Below are 20,545 nucleotides of genomic sequence, written 5' to 3' on the forward strand. Positions count from 1 at the left end.
AAAGCATTACAGTTTGACTGAGGTTTATAGCTAATAATAACCTGAAGACTTGTCTCATACTGAGGGTGATGGGGATGGCGTTCCCCTCTGATCCCAGCATTAAGGAGGCAGAGGCAGGCAGATCTGAGTTTGAGGCTGAAAGGATTTCACAGCACGAAGCTTGGACAGATCACAGCAGACCAGACGGTTCCATGAGGGGGAGTTTATTAAGAGAAAGGGAGAGTGGGAGGAGAGAGAGAGAGAAGAGTAGAGAGGGTAGAGGCCAGCCATGACCACTTGGAGAAAGGGGGGAGGGGAGACGGCAACCTGCAGGTGCGGGTCGAGGGGCCAAGAGAGAGAGAGGAGGGGCCAAGCAGACCCTTTTATAGTGGGCAGGGCTACCTGCCTGTTGCCACGTAACTGTGGAGGTGGAGTTTAACAGATTACTAACAGAGGCCATCCTGGTTTACATAGCAAGCTCCAGGGCAGCCAGGCTACATAGAGAAACCTGTGACCAAACAAGGAGGGTGGGGATTGATTTGTTGGAGAAAGTTTGGAAATTATAAAAAGTAAAAGACAAAAACTTTAACCAGGTGTGGTGATGAGTCCCTGTTAGCTCAGCACACTTGAGATCAGAGCAAGAGGTGGCCATGAAGCTAGCCTGTGGTATACTGAGACCTTGCCTCAGGAAATCTTACTTGATGTTATGTACAGTTTTGGTGTATGAAACTAAGTATTCTTGCCTTCTATTATATTGATATCTACATACTTCAGCGGTTGAGACTTTATTCAGAAGCAGATTATAGGCATTAGATGTCCAAATTCTGGAGTTGGGTTATTTGTTCTGAACTCACAGTACAACCTATCAGCTGCACATTTAGCATGTTACTTCAGTTTCTTTGCATTTCACGGGATTGATGGGAAAGCCAAATCAGATGATTCACATAAATTCTGATTACTGAAGGACCTGGCATATCAGAATTCGGTGACACTATCCCATTGTTACAGTCCAGAGATAGGAGGCCTGTGGTAGCCTTAACGTGTTGTGAGCCTCAGCTTGTGGGCTCTTTCCGGGAAAGGTATGCTTGATAAATAAAGCTCTGCAGGAAGCTTATCAGCTGGCCTCATTTAACAGATGATACATTTATTTTGTTCACAGTGGTCAGGAGAGTGCCGGTATTGTGACCAGTGATGGGGGTGCCGTGCCTAAATTCAGGGTGCACAAGGTAAGTCATTGAAGACAGGATGCTGGAGATAATGGTTGGCAGCTGGTCATTAATGTCTGGAGTGGAGGCTAGGCGTGGTCAGGATTTTAGATGCAGAAGGGGGGGATCTGAGTTTGAGGCTAGTTTGGTCTGTATAGTAAGACCCTGTTTCTAAGTCATCAAGTAAGTAAATAAGTATGCGTGGGCGTGTAAATAAATTTGCAGTGAGAAGCTGTACTCTTAGATAGGTCTGCTTCCCACTGTGTGTCCTCACATTTGTCAAGTTAGGATGCACTTCTTTCCCAGCGATCTTTTGCTAGGCTGGCTCATTCAAGCCGGGAGGTCATCTGTTTAAATATTTTAAGATGCTTTGATTTTCATTGCCTAGTAATAAAGTCTTATTGCTAACTATCTGTCATAAGATAGAAGTGTTTCGGTATTGTGGCAATCCTAAACTAATAATGTGAGTATCCCCAGTCCATTATAAAAAGTGAGTTCACCTGGGCAGTGGTGGTGTATGCCTTTCCCCCCCAGTACTCAGAAGAGGAGGCAGAGGCAGGCTAATCTCTGAGTTCGAGGTCAGCCAAGGCTACATGGAGAGACCCTGAGTACAGAGACAGTACGTGTCTGATTTGGGTTGCCCAAGCAGAGTCTTGTTACTTTGCAAAGCTAGTTTCTGTTTTTTCCTAAGATATACTTTTACTTTGACTTCTCAAGGGAATGGGACTTGTAAATCATGTTTTCACCGAAGACAATTTGAAGAAATTGTATGTCTCAAATCTTGGAATTGGACATACGAGGTATGCCACCACAGGGAAGTGTGAGCTGGAAAATTGCCAGCCATTCGTTGTCGAGACTCTTCGTGGGAAAATAGCTGTGGCCCATAATGGTGAGCTGGTAAACGCAGCTCGGTTGAGGAAGAAGGTAAGTTGCTTTTTTAACAGCTCCTTTTTGATAGTTAATGAAAGGAAGTTGAAGATCTCAACAAAGGACATCTTCTAGTTATTGCCTCTTGTTTCCTCGGTGCACAAAACCATTGCATCAGAATTGCCTGACATGCTTGCTTTAAATCCATAGTCTTATACTCCCCAAGAGATCTGAAGCGGTGCCACTTCAGTGCTGTGACTTGGAATGTTGTTTTATTGTTATTGTCAGCAGCACAGAAGGCTGCTATAAACATCTCCTTATAACTCTGTTCCTATGTTCATGCTCAGTTTGTGAGAGGGATAAAGTCAAGCATTGTTCCCTATGTCCAGACTCGGCACAACCATACTGCTGTGACCTGTACTTCATTCTCCCTCGGGTCTCCTATCTCGGGTACCTATCTCCTCGGGTCCCCTATGTTAAGAGCTCACTCCATAAGACTGTCTCTCAGGTCAGATGCCCATGTCTAGGTCTTGAGCACTTAAGGGCCCACAAGCTGTAAATTGATTTCCTACATCCTTCCTTGATTTTGGTAGCGCAGTGGTTCATGAAACTCAGGAAAATGTTTTAATTTGTGCCTGTTGATGTATTTTAAGAGACATAAAGGCTACGGAACAGGTGATGGGATGGGGGATGGGCTTGTGGGGGGACGCGTGGAGCGTTGCTGTCTTCTGGACACCACTCTCCACTGTGCACAGCATCCATGGAGCCAGCCCCTTTAGCTTGACCCTTGACATCTGTTCCTTCTTTGGAGGTTTGGTCTAAAGCTGAATGTGGCCCTCTGGTCACATGATTGGTTTCTGTGGTAGCTCCCCCCTATCCTGAAGTGTCAAGAAGTATCTAGCCAGTCCTATCCTTATTATATTGTTGTACTCACTTCAGTGGCTCAGACAGTTTTAGGGTTGTGTGTAGGAAAGATTAGGCTGAAATCATCCTACACTTGGCTCTTCAGATCTCTCAAGTGTAGATAAAAAGTATTTTGAACATGCATAGCCTCCTTCCTTTTTTAAGTCCTAAATAACCTCTCCGTGGCTTACATTGTGTTAGTTACTAAATGAAACAAAGAGGCTGGGTGGTGGTGGTGCTTTCCTTTATTTAATTCCAACACTCGGGAAGCAGAGGCCGTCTGAGTTTGAGGAGAGCCAGGGCTACACAGAAAAAGAAACCTTGTCTTGGAGGAAAAATAATATAAAAGGGATTTAAGTGTCTTTTTGTTTTTCTCTTATGTGTGCTAGGTAAACAGTGTGCCAGTGAGCCCTGTCCTTAGTTCCTTACCAGTTCTTATAAGGGGCGTAAACATCTGCATAGGTTGGTTTTGCAACAGTCTGGAAATATCCCCCATAGGTATCAAGGGCAATGATGTGTTTCTTTTATCTTTTTTTTTTTGTGACCAAGTCTTACTGTAGCCCAGATCATCAGAGCTATCTTTCTAGCTAATGTCAAACTCCTGGCAGTACTCCTGCCTTCATCTCCTAAGTGCTGGGATTGTAGGCATTTCCTTATCTGAACAATACCATGAAAATGTAAGAAGAAAGTGAAGCATAGACTCACTCAGTATTCCTTGTCTGAAATGCTTAGGTGAGAGGCCTTTCAGATTTTGAAGTATTTTGTGCCCATTGTGAAATGCCAAGTCAACATGAAGATTATATTTCATGGTACAAATTAAACACATTGGCTAAATAAAGGGGATTTTGTACAATTTTTTTTTTAAGCTGGGGAATTCTCTGCTCCATGTTTATGCCCCTTATAAAAACTGGTGAAATTGCAAAGACACAAAGTACAGCTCCCTTGCTGTCACAAGTTTTGAGCCTACAGTGTCAAGGCCCTCTGCTGCTAATATTACCGATCTGGGCTTTCCGCACCAGTGACCCAGCGTCTCGTGTTACATCCCTGAGCTTGGGGTGTTTAGTAGCCAGAGCCAGGGAGTTTCGGCAGCGTTTTGGAACCATTCCAGCTAAGGTCTTGCAGCTTCTCCACAGCGTTTGCTGTCCACAGTTCTCTGCTGTCTCTCTCCTTCTCAGTACTTTCCACAGTTCTTTCTGCGTGTGTGTGTGTGTGTGTGTGTGTGTGTGTGTGTGTGTGTGTGTTTTGTACCACATGCATGATGTTGCCTCTGGATTCAAGAAGAATGCATTAGATCTCTAGCTGCTGGAGTTGCAGGTGGTTTTGAGCTGCCATGTTGGTGTTGAGAATTGAACCAACGATCAGCTGTTGCTTATAGCTGTAGTCTTTTCTGCCCTTTCCCACAGTTCTTTATAATTCTCTATAGTCCTGACGACCCCCTTAGAACTCTTTAGCCTTCTTCTAGATGTTTCTGGGTGCCCCTGGGATGAGGAGCCCCAAGGGATTATCTGTTCTTCATTCAGTTATCGAAGCCTGCTGGATCTATAATGAAAGATTCTAAGCAGGCAAGAAGGCTAATCAAATGAGCCAGCTAATCACATTGGTGGCTATGCTGCAGCACAGGGACAGTGTACGGGAAGGAAGTCTCCCAGACACATGTCCACAGGGTGAGAGGAGCCTTGCTTATATATTTGGGTTGATGTGGTTCAGAGAAGAACTGTCCCCAAGGTGCTGAAGACAACAGTGATGAGGTCCAGGGGTTATCTGGATGGCTTCGGGCTGCAGGCTGGATTGTTACCTGAAACTGTCATGGCATAGTAACCTTTGAGGTTTACTATGGGAATTGGAGTGCATACACCCTCTGAGTCTCCCCTGCGGTTGTCCTGGCCCATTAATTTGGCAGCTATCAGGATTTCCCTGAAAATGATGAAAGCTGCAGTTGGGGCAGTCACCTTCCCCAGGAAACACCAGACACTGCATCACAAATGACACAGCAGTGTTCCTCACAACTCAGCCATATCTGGGTGCCACCGAGATACCAGTAGCAGCTCTGTAGCCAGTCTCTGGCTTCTGTCCCTGCTATCCTCAGGCAAATACAGGCCAGCTCTTGGATAACTGCTGCAATGGCAAGTCTCAGGCAGGCTCTGACAGCTGCCCATCACGTGGCTGATGTCCAGTTCCTGACACTTTCCTTTAATCTAAAGGAATAGATAATCAGAAGTAACTACAATGAAGATCTGTCCGTGAGGTTAGTGTTCTTAGTGTTAAGCACTAAGCAGCCTCAGTGAGGGCTGGGGACTCCTGGTCTAGACTCGTTGCAGCTGTCTTGGGAAATGGAACATTTTGGGGTTTAAATTAGGAAATAGTCTCTTTATATTGTCTAAGCATAAGACGGCATTAGAGGAAAATGGAATATGAACTTAAAGGTGACAAATATGAGAAAATTACAAATTAGAAACAATCACAGGAAACTAGAATCTGGTAAGAAGGGCAGAGTGCTTACTTGTGCAGGCTGTGTGCTGTTTGGGGTTTCCTTTGTTAACAGTGTGCACTTTCTAACTGCATGGTCATTCCATCTTTCTGCTGCTAATTTTATGGCATCTTTATGTTCCTGGTAGCTCCTTTTTGTGCCATTTGTGCCATTCATTTATTATCTGCTTTCTTCAGCTCTAGATTCTGGTTATCTTCATTTGATAACTTCAGGACCAGACATCGGTTAGTAAAGCATCCGTACATACTCACACAGATGCACATATGTTTGCGCATTCTGTTTAGTGCTGATATCTCACATACAAGTCGTTAAGAAGTCACTGATTATGAAGTGGTGATTGGAAGTTTCTAGAGCCCAGGCCTCAGTACAGCTCAGTGTCACTCTGCTTTCTGTGGTAGCTTTAGGGATCTTTGTGGGCACTGGCACCGTGGCAGCTATTATACACATTTCTGTCCACAAATTGGGAAAGTATTTTTTAAAATGTAGACAATCACAAAATTCTAAATTTGAAGTGACTTACAAAAAGTTCACTGCTTAGGAATAATCATCACCAAGAATTCAATCTAAACCACACAGTTAGCCAGCTATTAAATGCTTTTTGGTGTCCACTTAAATCATTCTGTGCGTGTCTATGGTGAAGCCTCTGTCTTGGTCAGTCCTGGTCAGAACTTATTGATCCTAAGATACATTCAACCAATGCTTATTAAATATCTCCTACATTTAGTCATTTAAAATGCTGATTCCTGACTTCTTGGTGGTCAGAAGCGTGGACATTCACGTTACCACCAGCAACCTAGGTTTTGAGAGTCATCGGGATTGTGGCGGGTAGAAAAGGCCGCAGGCCAAGTCTGCTCATCCTCAGACTTTGGAAACTTCCCATTGCTCCCAGCAGTCGGACCGCTGCTATGAGTATACACATACCGTTTGTGGGGCTCAGGGGTTGAAACTTACTATCTGTAGAACGCCTGGTTTCTTTTCCTATGTGCTCTTGGATTGGGAGTGGGACATCTAATGGTCTAATGATGAAACTTCTCTCTCCTGTAGCTTCTGCGCCATGGTATTGGGCTTTCCACATCCTCCGATAGTGAAATGATTACCCAGTTACTTGCATATACCCCTCCTCAGGAACAAGATGATACTCCAGACTGGGTAGCAAGGTAACTATAGAGCTGGCCTGTAGTTGAAGCTCCGTCGATGAGAGCTTTGCTTGTGTGTGTTTATAGCCAGAGCTATTCATTCGGTTCCTTGTGCTTCCAGAATTAAGAACCTGATGAAGCAAGCGCCCACGGCCTATTCCCTGGTCATAATGCACAGGGACGTCATTTACGCCGTGCGCGATCCCTACGGAAACCGTCCGCTGTGCATCGGTCGCCTCATGCCGGTTTCTGATATAAAAGGTAATGAGCCTCAGAGAATTTATCTTCATAATGCTTTTCAGAGTTATTGGCGAGTCTTAAAATCCTCCCCTTTTTCTTGTATGAGCCCCCAAACCCGTGGTCACAGGAAGCTTATGGGTAGGAAGAAATAGGGAAGACAGAAAACACAGCATCTTTTATTTTAAACACTTATGTGAGTGTGTCCATACTTTGTATGTGGCTGTGTGCTCCTGTGCTGCTCAAGGAGGGTGGGAGAGGGTGTCATCCTCTGTCAGGCTCTACCTGTTCTGGTGAAGCGGGGTCTTTACTGAGCTTTGAGACTGCCTAGCCTCGGCTGGGTTTACAGATTTGTGCAGGATGTCGGGGTTATTATATGGGTGCTGGGATCTGAACTCCGATACTTGTGATTTCACAGCAAGCTCTTTAGCCCTAGACATTGGTGTTTTTAAAAATATATGTAACGGGTGGAGGTGTCTACACTGTAGGTGTGATTGCCTATGCGTTTGTTTAGAGGTGACAATTACCAACTTCTGTTGCTTTCTAGATTGCTTTTGGAGACACAATCACACTGAAACTGGAGCTCAGTTTTCAGCTAGAGTAGCTGGCCAGCAAGTTCTGTGGGACTGTCCCAGAGCTGGGGTTACAGGTGATTACTGCCATGCCTACATTTTAGCTAGAAGCTGGGCACCAGCCTCAGGCCCTTTTGTTTGTATAGCAAGTAATTTAGTCACTGAGCTTTACTTTTAAAAATACATTTCTTCGGCCACATCTGACCTTTCAGTGTATTTAATACTATGTCCATACTCATTCCTGAATTGCTAATAATTCAAGTCTTGGGCCTATCCTTATTTCTGCAGCAGTTTTTCTTTATGACTTATCTCCCCTGTTCATTATGGTAGCATAATGAGAAGGAAATTTGGCTTGTTCGTTTTCTTTTCTTAAGTCATGCGGTACCACCTACTTTTAATGTGATAGATGATGCCCACTTGTCTCTATTTGATGTTAGCTGTTCTATGGCAGAAGCTTCTTAAAAAAAAAATTACATCCTGCATTGAGTGTGCAATGGCAGACAGCAGTGTCCTATGGAGATCAGAGGACCTTGCGTCTGGGAGTCCTTTCTCCTTCTGCCACTCGGTTTCCAGGGATGAAGCTTAGGATGTCAGACTTGGCAGAAAGCACTTTTATCCAGTGAGCTGTCTCACTGGCCTAAAAGCCTCTTGAAATAGAATCACTTGAGGGGTCCGGGGATACAGCTGATTAATACAGTACTTGCCTGGGTTGGGCAAGACTCCTCCTGGCTTCTGTCCCCAGGACTCCATACAAAAAAAGCAAAACTAGACAAGGAACCCTGAGCCCATTCAAATTGCTTGTCTTGTGACTTACAGAGAAAAAATCTTCAGAAACTGACGGATGGGTGGTGTCTTCAGAGTCTTGCAGCTTTTTATCTATTGGTGCAAGGTAAGTTGTATCCTAGTCATCATATTATTTCCCTCTACATTTAGGAGAAAAAATTTCCACCAAATTTGATGACACATGCCTGTATTCTTAGCATTTAGAAGTCTGAGACAGGGAGGTTATAATTTTGAGAAAACCCTGAGGTTTGTAAATATATGGACACAGTGTCTCATCTCCCTCCTCCCTCCAAAGGAGGGATGCTGAGCGAGGGGAAAGAACAAGCTTTTCTTTGAGGCATGGTGACAAACACCTAATGCCAAAAACGGGTTTGGGGGGAGGTTAAATCGGGAAAAGTATTTGAATCTTAAACTCAGGAGTTAATTAATGCCAGCTTGGGCAACCCTGCATCCAAAAACAAGAGATAAAGAAATGAGAGGGTGGTATTATAATTTTTCAAGAGAGGTAATAGATATTTTCTTATTTACTTTGTTTCTTTGTGTTTCTGAGAGAGGGAGGATTTCCTCTGTAGCCTTGGCTATCTTGGAAGTCACTCTGTAGACCAGATCCGCCTGCCTCTGCTGGGATTAAAGGCGTGTGCCACCACCACCCATCTGCATTTTTTTTTTTAATTTTTCCATACCCTTTTCTTTGCTGTAAGAAAGCATTTATAAATGTGTTTTATTTATAGTGTGCATAGCAATTGTACTGACTTATATTCCAATACTACCTTCAGATTCTGAAAAAATTCTACAGAGAAATTAAAAGGCTTTTCTCTTTTGCTTTTTGAAAATCATCATATATTCATTGTATAAACTGATAGGCTTCAAAAATATCTTCTTGTTGTGTTTGTGTTTTTTCTAAGATATTGCCATGAAGTCAGGCCTGGAGAAATTGTAGAAATATCCAGACATGGTATCAGAACTCTTGATATAATTCCACGGCCTAATGGAGATCCAGTGGCTTTTTGTATCTTTGAATATGTTTATTTCGCAAGACCAGATAGTATGTTTGAAGGTAAGCATATTTCTTCTCTTTGACTGTTTAAATAATCTCATCTATCTTACTGAAACGTGGCACAAGGGCTTATGTGGTTCTTGGGAGGACTGTGGCTGTATGCTGTATGTTACTGAGCCACAAGTCATAACTGCGCCACTTTTCAACTCTTAGATTTTTTTTTAAGTAGTAAAGATTATCTAATACGTATTAAGGTGAAGTTATGCTAAGTTAAGACAATTTGGTTTCCTTTCCCTCCATTCCAGACCAGATGGTTTATACAGTACGGTACCGGTGTGGTCAGCAGCTAGCAATCGAAGCACCCGTGGAGGCGGACTTGGTTAGCACAGTTCCGGAATCTGCTACACCTGCAGCTCTGGGATATGCAACAAAGGTATCTACGTTTAATTATTGTCTGTGAGTCGGTCATCTGGCAGTGAAATCAGAAATGTGACCCACTAAGGGGCAATTCATTAACTTACTGTAAAAAGGAAAGATTTGAGGTCTAATGTTGATTCCTGTGCGTGAGTTATTAGACATCTCAAGAAAAAGTGGGCTGAGACGTGACGCAGTGGGTACCATGTGAGTACCTAGGACCCACACCGTGGAAGGACAGAACTGACTCAAATGAGCTGTCCTCCTACCTCCACACAAGCTCTGGGGCTTGCAAATGTGTGTACATGCATATGCAGGCACACAATAAGTAGTTTTTAAATCACCCAGAGATTAGAATATTGGCCCTCATCTTAAATGTTTAGCAACACACAGAATAATGGGTTTCACTGTGACATTTCCACACACGTCATTTCCGGTGTTCTTACGCATCCTTCCCGGACCCCCTTCTCTCTTGCTTCGTCACGTGCCTTCCATTTCCCTTTATTTCTACTTTCCCCTTCGGAATGTAATGTCTTTGTCCTGCCTGGGCGTGTGTCCCCCAACCCCAAACACATACACACACCAACGTACATTTTCAGGTTGCCTAGCCTCTTTTTGGTGATGTGCTCTTCCTTTTCTCTGTATTACACATATTAATTCCTTTGTGAGTTTCTTCAGTGCTATTTCCTTGGAATATAGTCTATTTTATCTTCTGACTCTTCTACATGGGGTCACACAGAAGCTTCTGGTCCAGCATCTTACTTGAAAGTCTGTGGACTCCATGTCTTAAAAAGATAAATAAGGGCTGTTTTGTGGTAGCATAGACTTTCAGTCCTAGTACCAGAGAAACTGAGGCAGAAGCATTGCTGTGAGTTGGAGGCTAACCTGGCAACATAGTAAAACACTTCTAAATGAAGTAATGTTCATGTACTATAGACAGTACCTTGAGCATAGATGAGTACCTTTTGTCTCTAAAAGGCATTGTTTTAGGCCAGCATTGCTACTACTGTGCATTTCTTTCCCTCCATCAGTGTGGGCTGCCATATGTGGAAGTGCTGTGTAAAAACCGGTATGTTGGAAGAACCTTCATTCAGCCAAACATGAGGTTAAGACAACTCGGTGTTGCAAAGAAGTTTGGCGTGTTGTCTGACAACTTTAAAGGCAAAAGAATCGTTCTCATAGATGATTCAATTGTGAGAGGCAATACTATCTCACCGATCATAAAACTCCTCAAAGAATCTGGTGCAAAAGAGGTAAGTATTTTAAAGCACCAATAATTAACCATAGAATATGGGCATAAAAACCACTGTATCCAAGTGGATCGACGGTGTAACTTTGCATATTAGATTGCTCTATGATAGTCGGGGAGCAATCTGGAGAGCATGTGCAAACTACACTTACATTATACTAAGTTTAATCTTTAATAGATTGAAAAGCTAAACATAGAAAGAAGGTCACTCCCAGCCCTTGGGAGGCAGTGGCAGAGGATCAAGTGTTCAAGGCTGTGGCTACTGATAATCCTATCTCTAAAAACAAGTAAAAAGCCCAAACAGTTTTTTCAGTATAATATTTTTGAATTTTATATATTGTTCCCTTAGGCATTATGTGTCTTAGTTAGGGTTTACATTGCTGCAGTGAAACACCACGACCAAAAAACAAGTTGGAGATGAAAGTTTTATTAATAAGGCTTACATTTCCATATTATAGTTTATCACTGAAGGAAGTCAGGACTGGAACTCAAGCAGGGCAGGAACCTGGAGGAAGGAGCTGATGGAGAAGCCATGGAAGCCTGCTTTCTTATAGAAGAACCCAGGATTCCCAGCACAGGGGTGGCACTACCCACAATGGGCTGGGCCCTCCCCATCAGTCACAAGAAAATACCTTACACGGCTGCCTCCAGCTGATGACTGATGGTTCTGCTAATCTCACTGTTGAAACTCTATGAAGATGATAGAGTAAAAACAAGGGAATATAATAAATTGAGCATCTGTTGATATAGTAAAATTTTTTTTTTTTTTTCCCTGAGACAGGGTTTCCCTGTGTAGCCCTAGTTGTACTGGAACTCACTCTGTAGACCAGCCTGGTCTACAGTGAGTGCCAGGACAGCCAGGCTTCACGGAGAAAGAAACCCTGTCTCGAAAAACCAAAAAAAAAAAAAAAAAGTGACATACCTGCCTGCGTGACGAAATACAGTGTGGCCATTTAAATCTGTGTGAAGATTTATAATATGAAAGGTTAAAAATGTAGCTACTGGTTTTAACCATGTAAATGGATCAAACAGGGCAAAACCAATAGTAGCAGGAGCCGTGTTATGATCAGTAAGATTTTCATTATAACCTAGCGGATTTTATCTTTTTTATTGTGGTAAAATAAAGATCAGCAAAGTACCATTTAGGCATTCGAACAAAACAAAAGTGGCATTAGAAATGTACAGCCGTTCAACAGGAATGCGTGGTTAGCTTGACTGTGAGTATATGATACGATTTTTTTCCAAGGTACACATTCGAGTCGCTTCACCACCAATAAAATATCCGTGCTTCATGGGAATTAACATTCCTACCAAAGAAGAGCTCATAGCCAATAAACCAGAATTTGAATGTCTTGCAGAATACCTTGGTAGGTATTAACATTTCTGTAAATGTAAACTGTTTGTTTTAAATTTTAAGTGTACTTTTGTGTAAAACAGCAATTAGTTGGAAGATAAATTTGAGTGCTGGGGAGGTGGCTCAGTAGTTATAGTTCTACCCATGCAAGTTTTGGGGAACCAGTCGAATTTGTAAATGTTACATGGGGTAGGTATGTCTGTAATGCCAGAGTTCAGCATGTAGAGACCGTGGACCCAGAGTAAGCTGGCTAGCTAGATTCACAGAGTTTGTGACCCTGAAACCATTAACCTTGGCCTTCAGTAGATGCATGCATACCTGACTGTGCACACATGCACACTGGGGGAAGTCATTCACAGTAGCACCAAATGTTATCTTCTAGAAGTAATTTAAACAAAGATTGCAAATCCTATTTTATGAGGTGGCACATGCCTTTAAATCTAATACAGGAAGCAGGGGCAGGCAGCCAGATCTGAGTTTAAGGCCAGCCTGGTCTACAAAGGTAATTCCAGGATAGCCAGGGCTACAGAGTGAGACCCTGTTTCAACACAACAAAACACAATAATTATTATAATATTGAACACAATTCTAAAGAGTAGAAGGGATGTGGGGTACTTTTTATATTAGAGCTGTAGGTCAAAGCAAGATCAGAAGAAGTATTTTATCATAGAATACCCTACCCGCCCCCACACACACATAGGATTGAATGGAGAGATTTGAATGTTCTAAGCCAGCAGTTTACCACTAAGTTACAGTCCCAGTTTCCCTCTCCTTTAAAAGTTTGAATTGTCCTGGTTGGCTTGAACTTAGCGTCTCCTTGCCTCAGCTTCTGAAGCAGCAGCGACTGTAGACTATGTCATCACATCCAGCTGATTTTTTTTTTTTTTAAGGAAGGCTAAGGGAGAAGTTTTCACCCTGACTTAAACAGTGTGTAGCTGTGTTGTGGTGAGACATGTTTTCCTTTTCTCCTGCAGGAGCAAACAGTGTTGTCTATCTGTCAGTGGAAGGACTGGTTTCATCTGTGCAACAAGAAATAAAATTCAAGAAGCAGAAAGTGAAAAAACATGATATTTCAATTCAAGAAAATGGAAATGGTGTGGAATATTTTGAGAAGACAGGACACTGTACGGCTTGCCTCACTGGGCAGTACCCTGTGGATCTGGAATGGTAGCTGTCTGGACAGATGCTTCTAGACTGAAAGGTCATCAAGAAGCAGTTTACATACTGTTCCTCAGTTGGTACAAAGTGGATACCACATGCTTATGTATGTATACCTTAAACTTTTGAGTTTTTCTGAAGTTACTAAGTTGCTATAATTGAACCATGAAGATTACATGTAATAAAACATCTGGGGAAACTTTTTGTACATGGACTGACTTTTCACCCAAGAGAAGACAGGAGGTTAGTGGCATTTCCCAGACCCATGCTTGAATGGTTTTTAAGAGGCTACATTAGGAATGTTATGTACACAAGACAGGGGGCTTTATAAAGTTTCATGAAGAATTTGAATTCATTGTGTCCCATAGGTATCTAGTCTATACAGTCAAGCCTGTAATTATGGCCTTGATCTTAGATTCTTCCATCCCATACACACATGTGTGGCTCTGGGGATCAGTGTACAATTCTTTAAAAAATGAAAACCTACCTGGGAAGCTGAGGCAGGAGAAACCCGAGTTCAAGGCCAACCTGGGCTTTCCTGTCTCAAGATAAAAAGCCTTTCTGTGCCTCGGACTCCCCATCTGTTTCCTGAGTCTGTCATACATTTAATACATAGTAGGAATATGTGTACCTGTCATAGGATGTTTAGAACTGCCGTTTTACCCCTGCATTTCACGGTGCATGGTCATTAGAAGCTAGTGTTAATTAGTTTTTGCTTTAGTGTTAATTAGTTTTCAGTTCCATTGTGATGGAGGAAAATGTACAGGTTTGTGGACCTTTTCCATTCTCTTTGGGATGCACCAGAATGACTGAAAAATATATCTAGAGCCATTTAGCCTAGCAAATGACTTAGTAGATTGGAAAGAGTTTTAATTTCAAGTAAGCCTTTATCCTTAATTTGATTAAACTTGGCTGTTTGAGTTGAGTGCTTGGTCATTACCAGTGGTGTATACTTGTATACATATATACTTATGATTTAAACAGAGCAAACAGAAACATAATAGTGCTGACTTTGTTAAAGGCCAAGGGACAGCCACTGTTTTGGGAATCACATTGCCTGTACCTAAGTGCGAGCTCATTATCATGTTTTTTCTACCTTATTTTGTTAGGGCTAGTGACATTTCATTTTTAATTTTTTTTAATGATGCAGATTTAGTGGATTGAAGTGATTTACTAACTCCTGTTTGTGTAAGATTTTTCACATGGAATAATAATCATTTCTATATTGTTGCCAAAATTTGCTATATACTTTCCAAACCCACTTAGAAATATAATATTTATTAATAACTGAAATTATTAGTCTACATTTGGTATATAGTACCATGTGTTACCATGTTAACGGCAGGCCAAGATAAAATGTTAGTACTTTAAGGTCATGTGCTGCAGTGCCTGAGGTTATCCTGTGGCAGACACGGGCAGATTGGCATTTCACAACCCTGGGGCCATTTCAGTGGGTGCAGCCTCTTATGTTAAATGCAGCATGGAGGGGTAAGGCCTTTAGGTCAGTTTGTAAATGGCCTTATTAAAATTTGATGTTTTACAAAGAAACTCAGGGAAGGTACTACAACCAAAATCTCTAATTTGACTTTTGTGTTTTCCGTAGTTTTTATTTTGTTTTATTGGAATACTTTTATAAAGGGAAATAACCATGGCTGTTTGTACAACTTTCTTAATTATTTCTTCATTGTTACCTTTTTATTTTACAAGTTTCTGAACATGGATTAAATTAACATTTTTTTTTTACCAGTTTCAAGCTTTTTATCTCTTTAAATGTATATAACTAGAGTAGTATATGCTGAAAATATGAAAAATGTGTTTCAACACAACTAATGTCCCAAACTAATGTAAGCCGATTTTCTCTCTCTCTCTTTTTTTTTTGCGTGTAATTTTTTTTTTTTTTGGCGACAAATATATGTAATAAATGTGTTTATATGTGTGTTTTTTTAAACATAGTAGTAATTAGTACTACATTATTGTGTGCAACATGAAGACAGCGCCACATTCCATACCTGGCACCAGCTGGTGAGATCTTATTGCTCTGATTCAGGCATTTTAATAAATAGCCCATCTCTTATGAGCAGGGCAAACACATGCCAAGTCGGAGGACAGGAGAGTAATTGGAAAATAGAATGTCAGGTCATCACTGTGGAACAATTTCTTTGGAAAGATGGAGGCATGGTTCAAGGTTCAAAGTATTTGGAGGGCTTGAAACAGTCAAACAAAGTAACAGATGGACACATCAGAACGTGTAGACAATGGAGTCTGGACATGGTAAAGGAAACGGGTCGGGAAGCAACACAAGATTTAGACACATTAACATGTAAAAAGTCTGGCAGTGATTTCCCTCCCTGTTTTTTATAGTAAGAGCAGGCTTGCTTTTTGCTTTAGGAAGATTCCCCTGCAAATATGACCATTTATTACCCCAAGCAACTCTGAAAGCATGAACTGGATAGAGTGGTCAGGGCTTTGTGTTCTTGACAGACCTGGTAAGAAAGTGTAGGGACACTCAGCTATAACAAATGGCTTTCAAAAATGGCTGAATTCTCAAAAACTGAATAGGGGAAAAAAAAAACCAAACTAAATAGCTACTGAATTATGAATTAGGGGTTAGAGGAAGATTTATACTTTTTGGAAGTTTAGAGGCATTACTGAAGTGATGTTTAAGTTGCTCATCAAGCCTTGGAGAAGGCTCTCTCTGCTAAAAATCCAGCCATACCGGGGTGGAAACATAAGGCCTTGGTATGTTGAGAAGACTTACCACCATCTTAAGGCTAGTGACCTAGTAAAGGGTGTGCCATTGTGGAAAAGGGGGTGTGGTGGTTTGAGTAGGAAAAGCCCCCATAGATTCCTGTGTTTGAATGCTTGGCCAGCAGTGTGTGGCACTATTAGGAGGTGTGCCTTCCTTTGTTGGAGGAAGTGTCACTATGGGGGTGTGAAGCCTCATAGGCTTAAACCAGTTTTTTTCTGCCTGTGGATGAAGTTGCTCCTCCGTGCTTCTCTTCATGATATATTTTCTTTGTATGAGTTGCCATGGTCATAGTGTCTTCACAGCAATAGAAACCTTTAAAGACAATAGCGGTAGGGAGTAGTGACTTGCCATTAGGGATCAGGCTAGAGAGACAGCTGCCTCAGTGTTTGGACTCAGTTATACCTGACCACACTCACTACCCAGCAGATTCTCCCAGGTCACACTGGTCTATTCCCGCCGCCTTTACCAGCATGAGGAGATGAGAGATAGGCAGCTTTGCAGTAAGAATGTGCTTGCCTGATCAAAATCTCAAACACTCAATTTTACCAAATGAAGACTCAGGAGCTAGATGCTCTGGTGAAAGCCTGCTAGCTCAGAAAGGCAGAAAAAGCACCTACATGACCTTTCTCATCTCAGAAGGAAGAAACCAGTTCTCCACATTATCTTAAAACCCTTCCAACTGAATGTTCTTCCCTTCTGCTTCCTGTTTGTATCTGTCCTCCTGACTTCTCACTCGTTTTTTTTTCCCTATGTTCACTCCCTGTAAATGGTTGCTTGTTCCACATCTTGACCAACGGTTGACTTTAATCTTGTTTACAGAAAACAGAAAGCTCTTGGACTAAAGGTGTGTGCTAGGGCTGAGACATGCTACTAGAGACAGGTTTTTCCAGCACATAGTCTTAGGGGTCACAGTATAAGATAGCATGCAACACTTGCCATCCTAAATTCTAGCTTATGATAAACCAGGTGCATTATAGCTTGGATGGCCAGATAATTATATATAAACTTTATGCTTATGAATCGATTCATAAAATCTGTGGCTAGGACCACAGACTATCATATCAGTAAGTCCACAATAAACTGCACGCTGTTCCATCCTGAGTCTGTTTACTACTTTCCAGTTTCATGAACCTCATCCTAGAACACTTGTTTACCTTGGCCAAAAGGTCAGTGTAAGTGTGGTGCACATCTGTGCTCTCATTTGCTTGAGATGCTGAGGCACTGGTATCTGGAGTTGAAGGTCTGCCCATGCTGTATCAACTGAATCGGCATTGAACAGAAGCCTAACTGAGGTGCGCCCTACTCTCTATAACCCTTCTTCATTTTTAGAAAGCTTTAAAATAGGAACAGATGTTCATGGATTATTACACTCTAGAAAAGTGCCTTTAAGATGAGTGAGACAGCCTAAGGAAGACAACCAGAAGGAAGAAAAGAAGCAATTGGGAAGGAAGGGAAAGCACAAATGACTGAAGGTAGATAAGCACCCTAACAGGCAGACAGATGGGAAGAGAGACCATGGAAAATCACCATGGCTTCTTCATCCAGAACAAAGCTTCACTCTGCTGACATGCCCAGGGTCAGTCCTGGACATGTCTCTGCTTGTGTGAAGCTGTGCACAGCATCTCCTTTTTATTTGTTGACGTTGGCCAATCCAGAATAAAGAGAAGGGGGCGCATCCTACACCACTAAAAACATTTAAATGTCCAGGGAGAATGGGGTGAGGGAGACTTCGTTTTGAAAATCCCCTCTCCACTAGTGGAAAATGAATATACTTTGGCTTTTAGTAAAACTTGTTTGCAATGATTTATTTCCTGTTTTTTAAAAAGAAGAAGCTGGAATCAGACATCGGAAGGCGGAAGGATGAGGTGTTAATGGGCTGAGTTAGAAAGTTAAAGTCCTTAAAGCCACGAAATACTGGAAAGCATTGGAAAAAAGTTCAAAATCTGAACTAAGATGACGATATCTTTTTTAAAGTGTAAACTTGAGGCCCTCACTAGAATAACTTAAAAGCCTATGGGGATAAGGAACTTGGATCCACCTTTAAAATCAGCCCAGGTAGTTCTGATGTAGTTGGCCAGAGGCTGGAACACCAGAGCGTCAAAGTGAATAAGAAGCTAAGAGGAGTGGTTCACTGGGCAGATAAAAGATGGTGATCTTTCTATAGAGAGAAAAGACAAGCGTGGTGGCTGGTTCTTTGTCAACTTGATCCAAGGCAGAGTCATGGAAAGAGGGAACCTTAATTGAGAAATGCTTCAATCGAATTGGGCATTTTTCTTGAATGATTGTGTGGGAGGACCCAGCCCATTGTGGGCAATGACACCCCTGGACAGATGTGCCAGAAAACGGCTTGAGGGCTGGAGAGATGGTCCAGGGGTTAAGCCAACTGGCTGTCCAGAGGGCCCAGGTTTAATTCTCAGTATCCACAGGGTGCCAACATATAACTCCAGTTCTAGATGACCTAACAATAAGATCCTTTTGTGGCCATGCACCAGGCATCATGTGGTGCACACACATGCAGTGAAAAGACCCATACACATTTTAAAAAGAAAACAAAGGGCAGGCTGAGCAAGCCAGTAACCACCATTCTTCCATAGTCTCTGCTTCAGGTCCCACCACCAGAGTTTGGCCTTGAGTTTCTGTCCTGACTTCTGTTAGTGGTAGTGTTTTGATAAATCTTGGTTTCCCAAGTTGCTTTTGGTCATGTTTTATCACAGCAATAGAAAGCTAACTAGAACAAATAAGACACTAAAAAGGTGTTTGGAGATGCCCGTAGTACACAGGAAAAATGTAGTTTCCGAATGGGTATTTCTTGCACTGTTTGGTACAACAGATGAGAAGGCTAGGCTGTTTCCACGACAGGCTTCAAATTGGCAGTTTAGGAGACTAGGCCTAAGCCCAGGAAAGTCAGTTACTAGAAAAAAACAGGCTTCAGGCAGCTAGTCAGAAACTGCACTGCTTATCAGAGGTTGCCCACCACCTGGCCTGAGGCAAGGGCAATGGGTTAAACGAAGTTTCCAGATTTCCTCAGCTTTAATTCCCCCTACTAACAAAGCCTAGAGATAAAGCAAGATAAAGCTCATATACACAGGGCATGGTGGCACGTACCTTTAAGCTTAGCATTCTGGAAGCAGAGGCAGGAGGATCTCTGTGAGTTCAAGGCCAGTCTGGCCTTCTTAGGAAACTGTAGGACAGATAGGACTACATAGAGACAAACAACAAACCCCCCTAACCAACCAACCAACCAGCCCCCATCTCACCAAAAAACAAAAACCCAAAAAATCTTGGGCTGGAGAGATGGCTCAGTGGTTAAGAGCACTGACTGCTCTTCCAGAGGTCCTGAGTTCAATTCCCAGCAACCACATGGTGGCTCACAACCATCTGCAACGGGGTCTGGTGCCCTCTTCTGGTGTGTCTGAAGAGAGCAATGGTATACTCATAAACAAATTATTTTTTTTTAAAAAAAGGCTCATTTACCCCAGAATTCCAGTGTGCTTTCCATCGGGGTCACTTGTTTGTCTATCTTGGTAATGGGAACTCCCAGCATGCTGAACTTCTACAGAATAAAACACTCTTGTGTTTACATGCTCTTTGAGTCCGGGGTGTTATTCTTCAGTGAATCAGACTCTTACAAACTTCTGGTCCCCAGCACCTAAGGACACACTCCTATGTGTGTGTAGATGAATGCCTAGGAGCTTCCACTTCTCTTCCAACAGGAACAGAGACAAAAGTCCCTGCTCCTTTTCTCTCGGTTGGGGCACAGTAACTCACCACAGTTGTGAGCCTTCACAGTTATTGTAATAATTGTCACCCTTGGAAAACACACATTCAGGCATATAGTGGGATTAGTTCCCAGAAGATGAAGAGGGGATAAGGCCAATTACTCGCCGATTTGGCGGTGATTTCCTCACTTCAGCCTTTGGGATCTTTCTACCCCCACTTTAGGAACGAGGAGATTCCGGGTCAAATTTCAACTGTGTTGGAGAGGTGTCTCTGCTGTCAAGGGAGCTCACTGCTCTTCCAGAGGTCCCTTTTAGGTTCCCAGCACCCACGTGGTGGCTCACAACCACCTAGATGCTACAGGGAAGCCGTTGGCACCGGCAGGCACACGGTACACGTAAACTCACGCAGACGCACACACATACACAGGTATGTTGCCTGGAGTGTATATCAGGCAGGTTTGTATCTGCACAGCCCAAATCCTCCAGGGCAAACACCCTTCAGGTCCCACGCCCTCCGGGACCATGCGGTGCGCCTGGGCGGAGCCCCGTCGGCGAGAGCCCGCCCCCGACGCTGGCATGACGTCACGGGCGCCGGCCGATGACGCGAGGTCCGCTTTACGGCTGCTGAGCGTCGGCTGCTGGGCTGGAAAGTGCACGCCACGCGCTGTCGTGAAAAGGTGGGGCGGAGTGCGCGGGAGACTCTGGGAGACTGTGGGATCCGCTGTCTGCTCCCTC

General features: G+C 42.8%; 1 protein-coding gene across 1 annotated transcript in view; it reads left to right on the plus strand.

The window, feature by feature from the left end:
• Ppat (phosphoribosyl pyrophosphate amidotransferase) overlaps positions 1-13,541 on the plus strand; it is a 29,825-nt gene extending 16,284 nt beyond the window's left edge. The window contains exons 2-11 of the mRNA XM_028780767.1: positions 1,139-1,205; positions 1,902-2,108; positions 6,487-6,599; positions 6,700-6,839; positions 8,204-8,276; positions 9,076-9,227; positions 9,473-9,600; positions 10,613-10,834; positions 12,077-12,197; positions 13,159-13,541. Of these exons, the coding sequence (XP_028636600.1) occupies positions 1,139-1,205; positions 1,902-2,108; positions 6,487-6,599; positions 6,700-6,839; positions 8,204-8,276; positions 9,076-9,227; positions 9,473-9,600; positions 10,613-10,834; positions 12,077-12,197; positions 13,159-13,355 (1,420 nt within the window). The 3' untranslated portion in view covers positions 13,356-13,541. The remainder of the gene's footprint in view (positions 1-1,138; positions 1,206-1,901; positions 2,109-6,486; positions 6,600-6,699; positions 6,840-8,203; positions 8,277-9,075; positions 9,228-9,472; positions 9,601-10,612; positions 10,835-12,076; positions 12,198-13,158) is intronic.
• Positions 13,542-20,545: the final 7,004 nt, after the last annotated feature.

Source organism: Grammomys surdaster, unplaced genomic scaffold (assembly GCF_004785775.1).
Source record: "Grammomys surdaster isolate TR1022 unplaced genomic scaffold, NIH_TR_1.0 372, whole genome shotgun sequence".
Lineage (NCBI taxonomy): Eukaryota > Metazoa > Chordata > Mammalia > Rodentia > Muridae > Grammomys > Grammomys surdaster.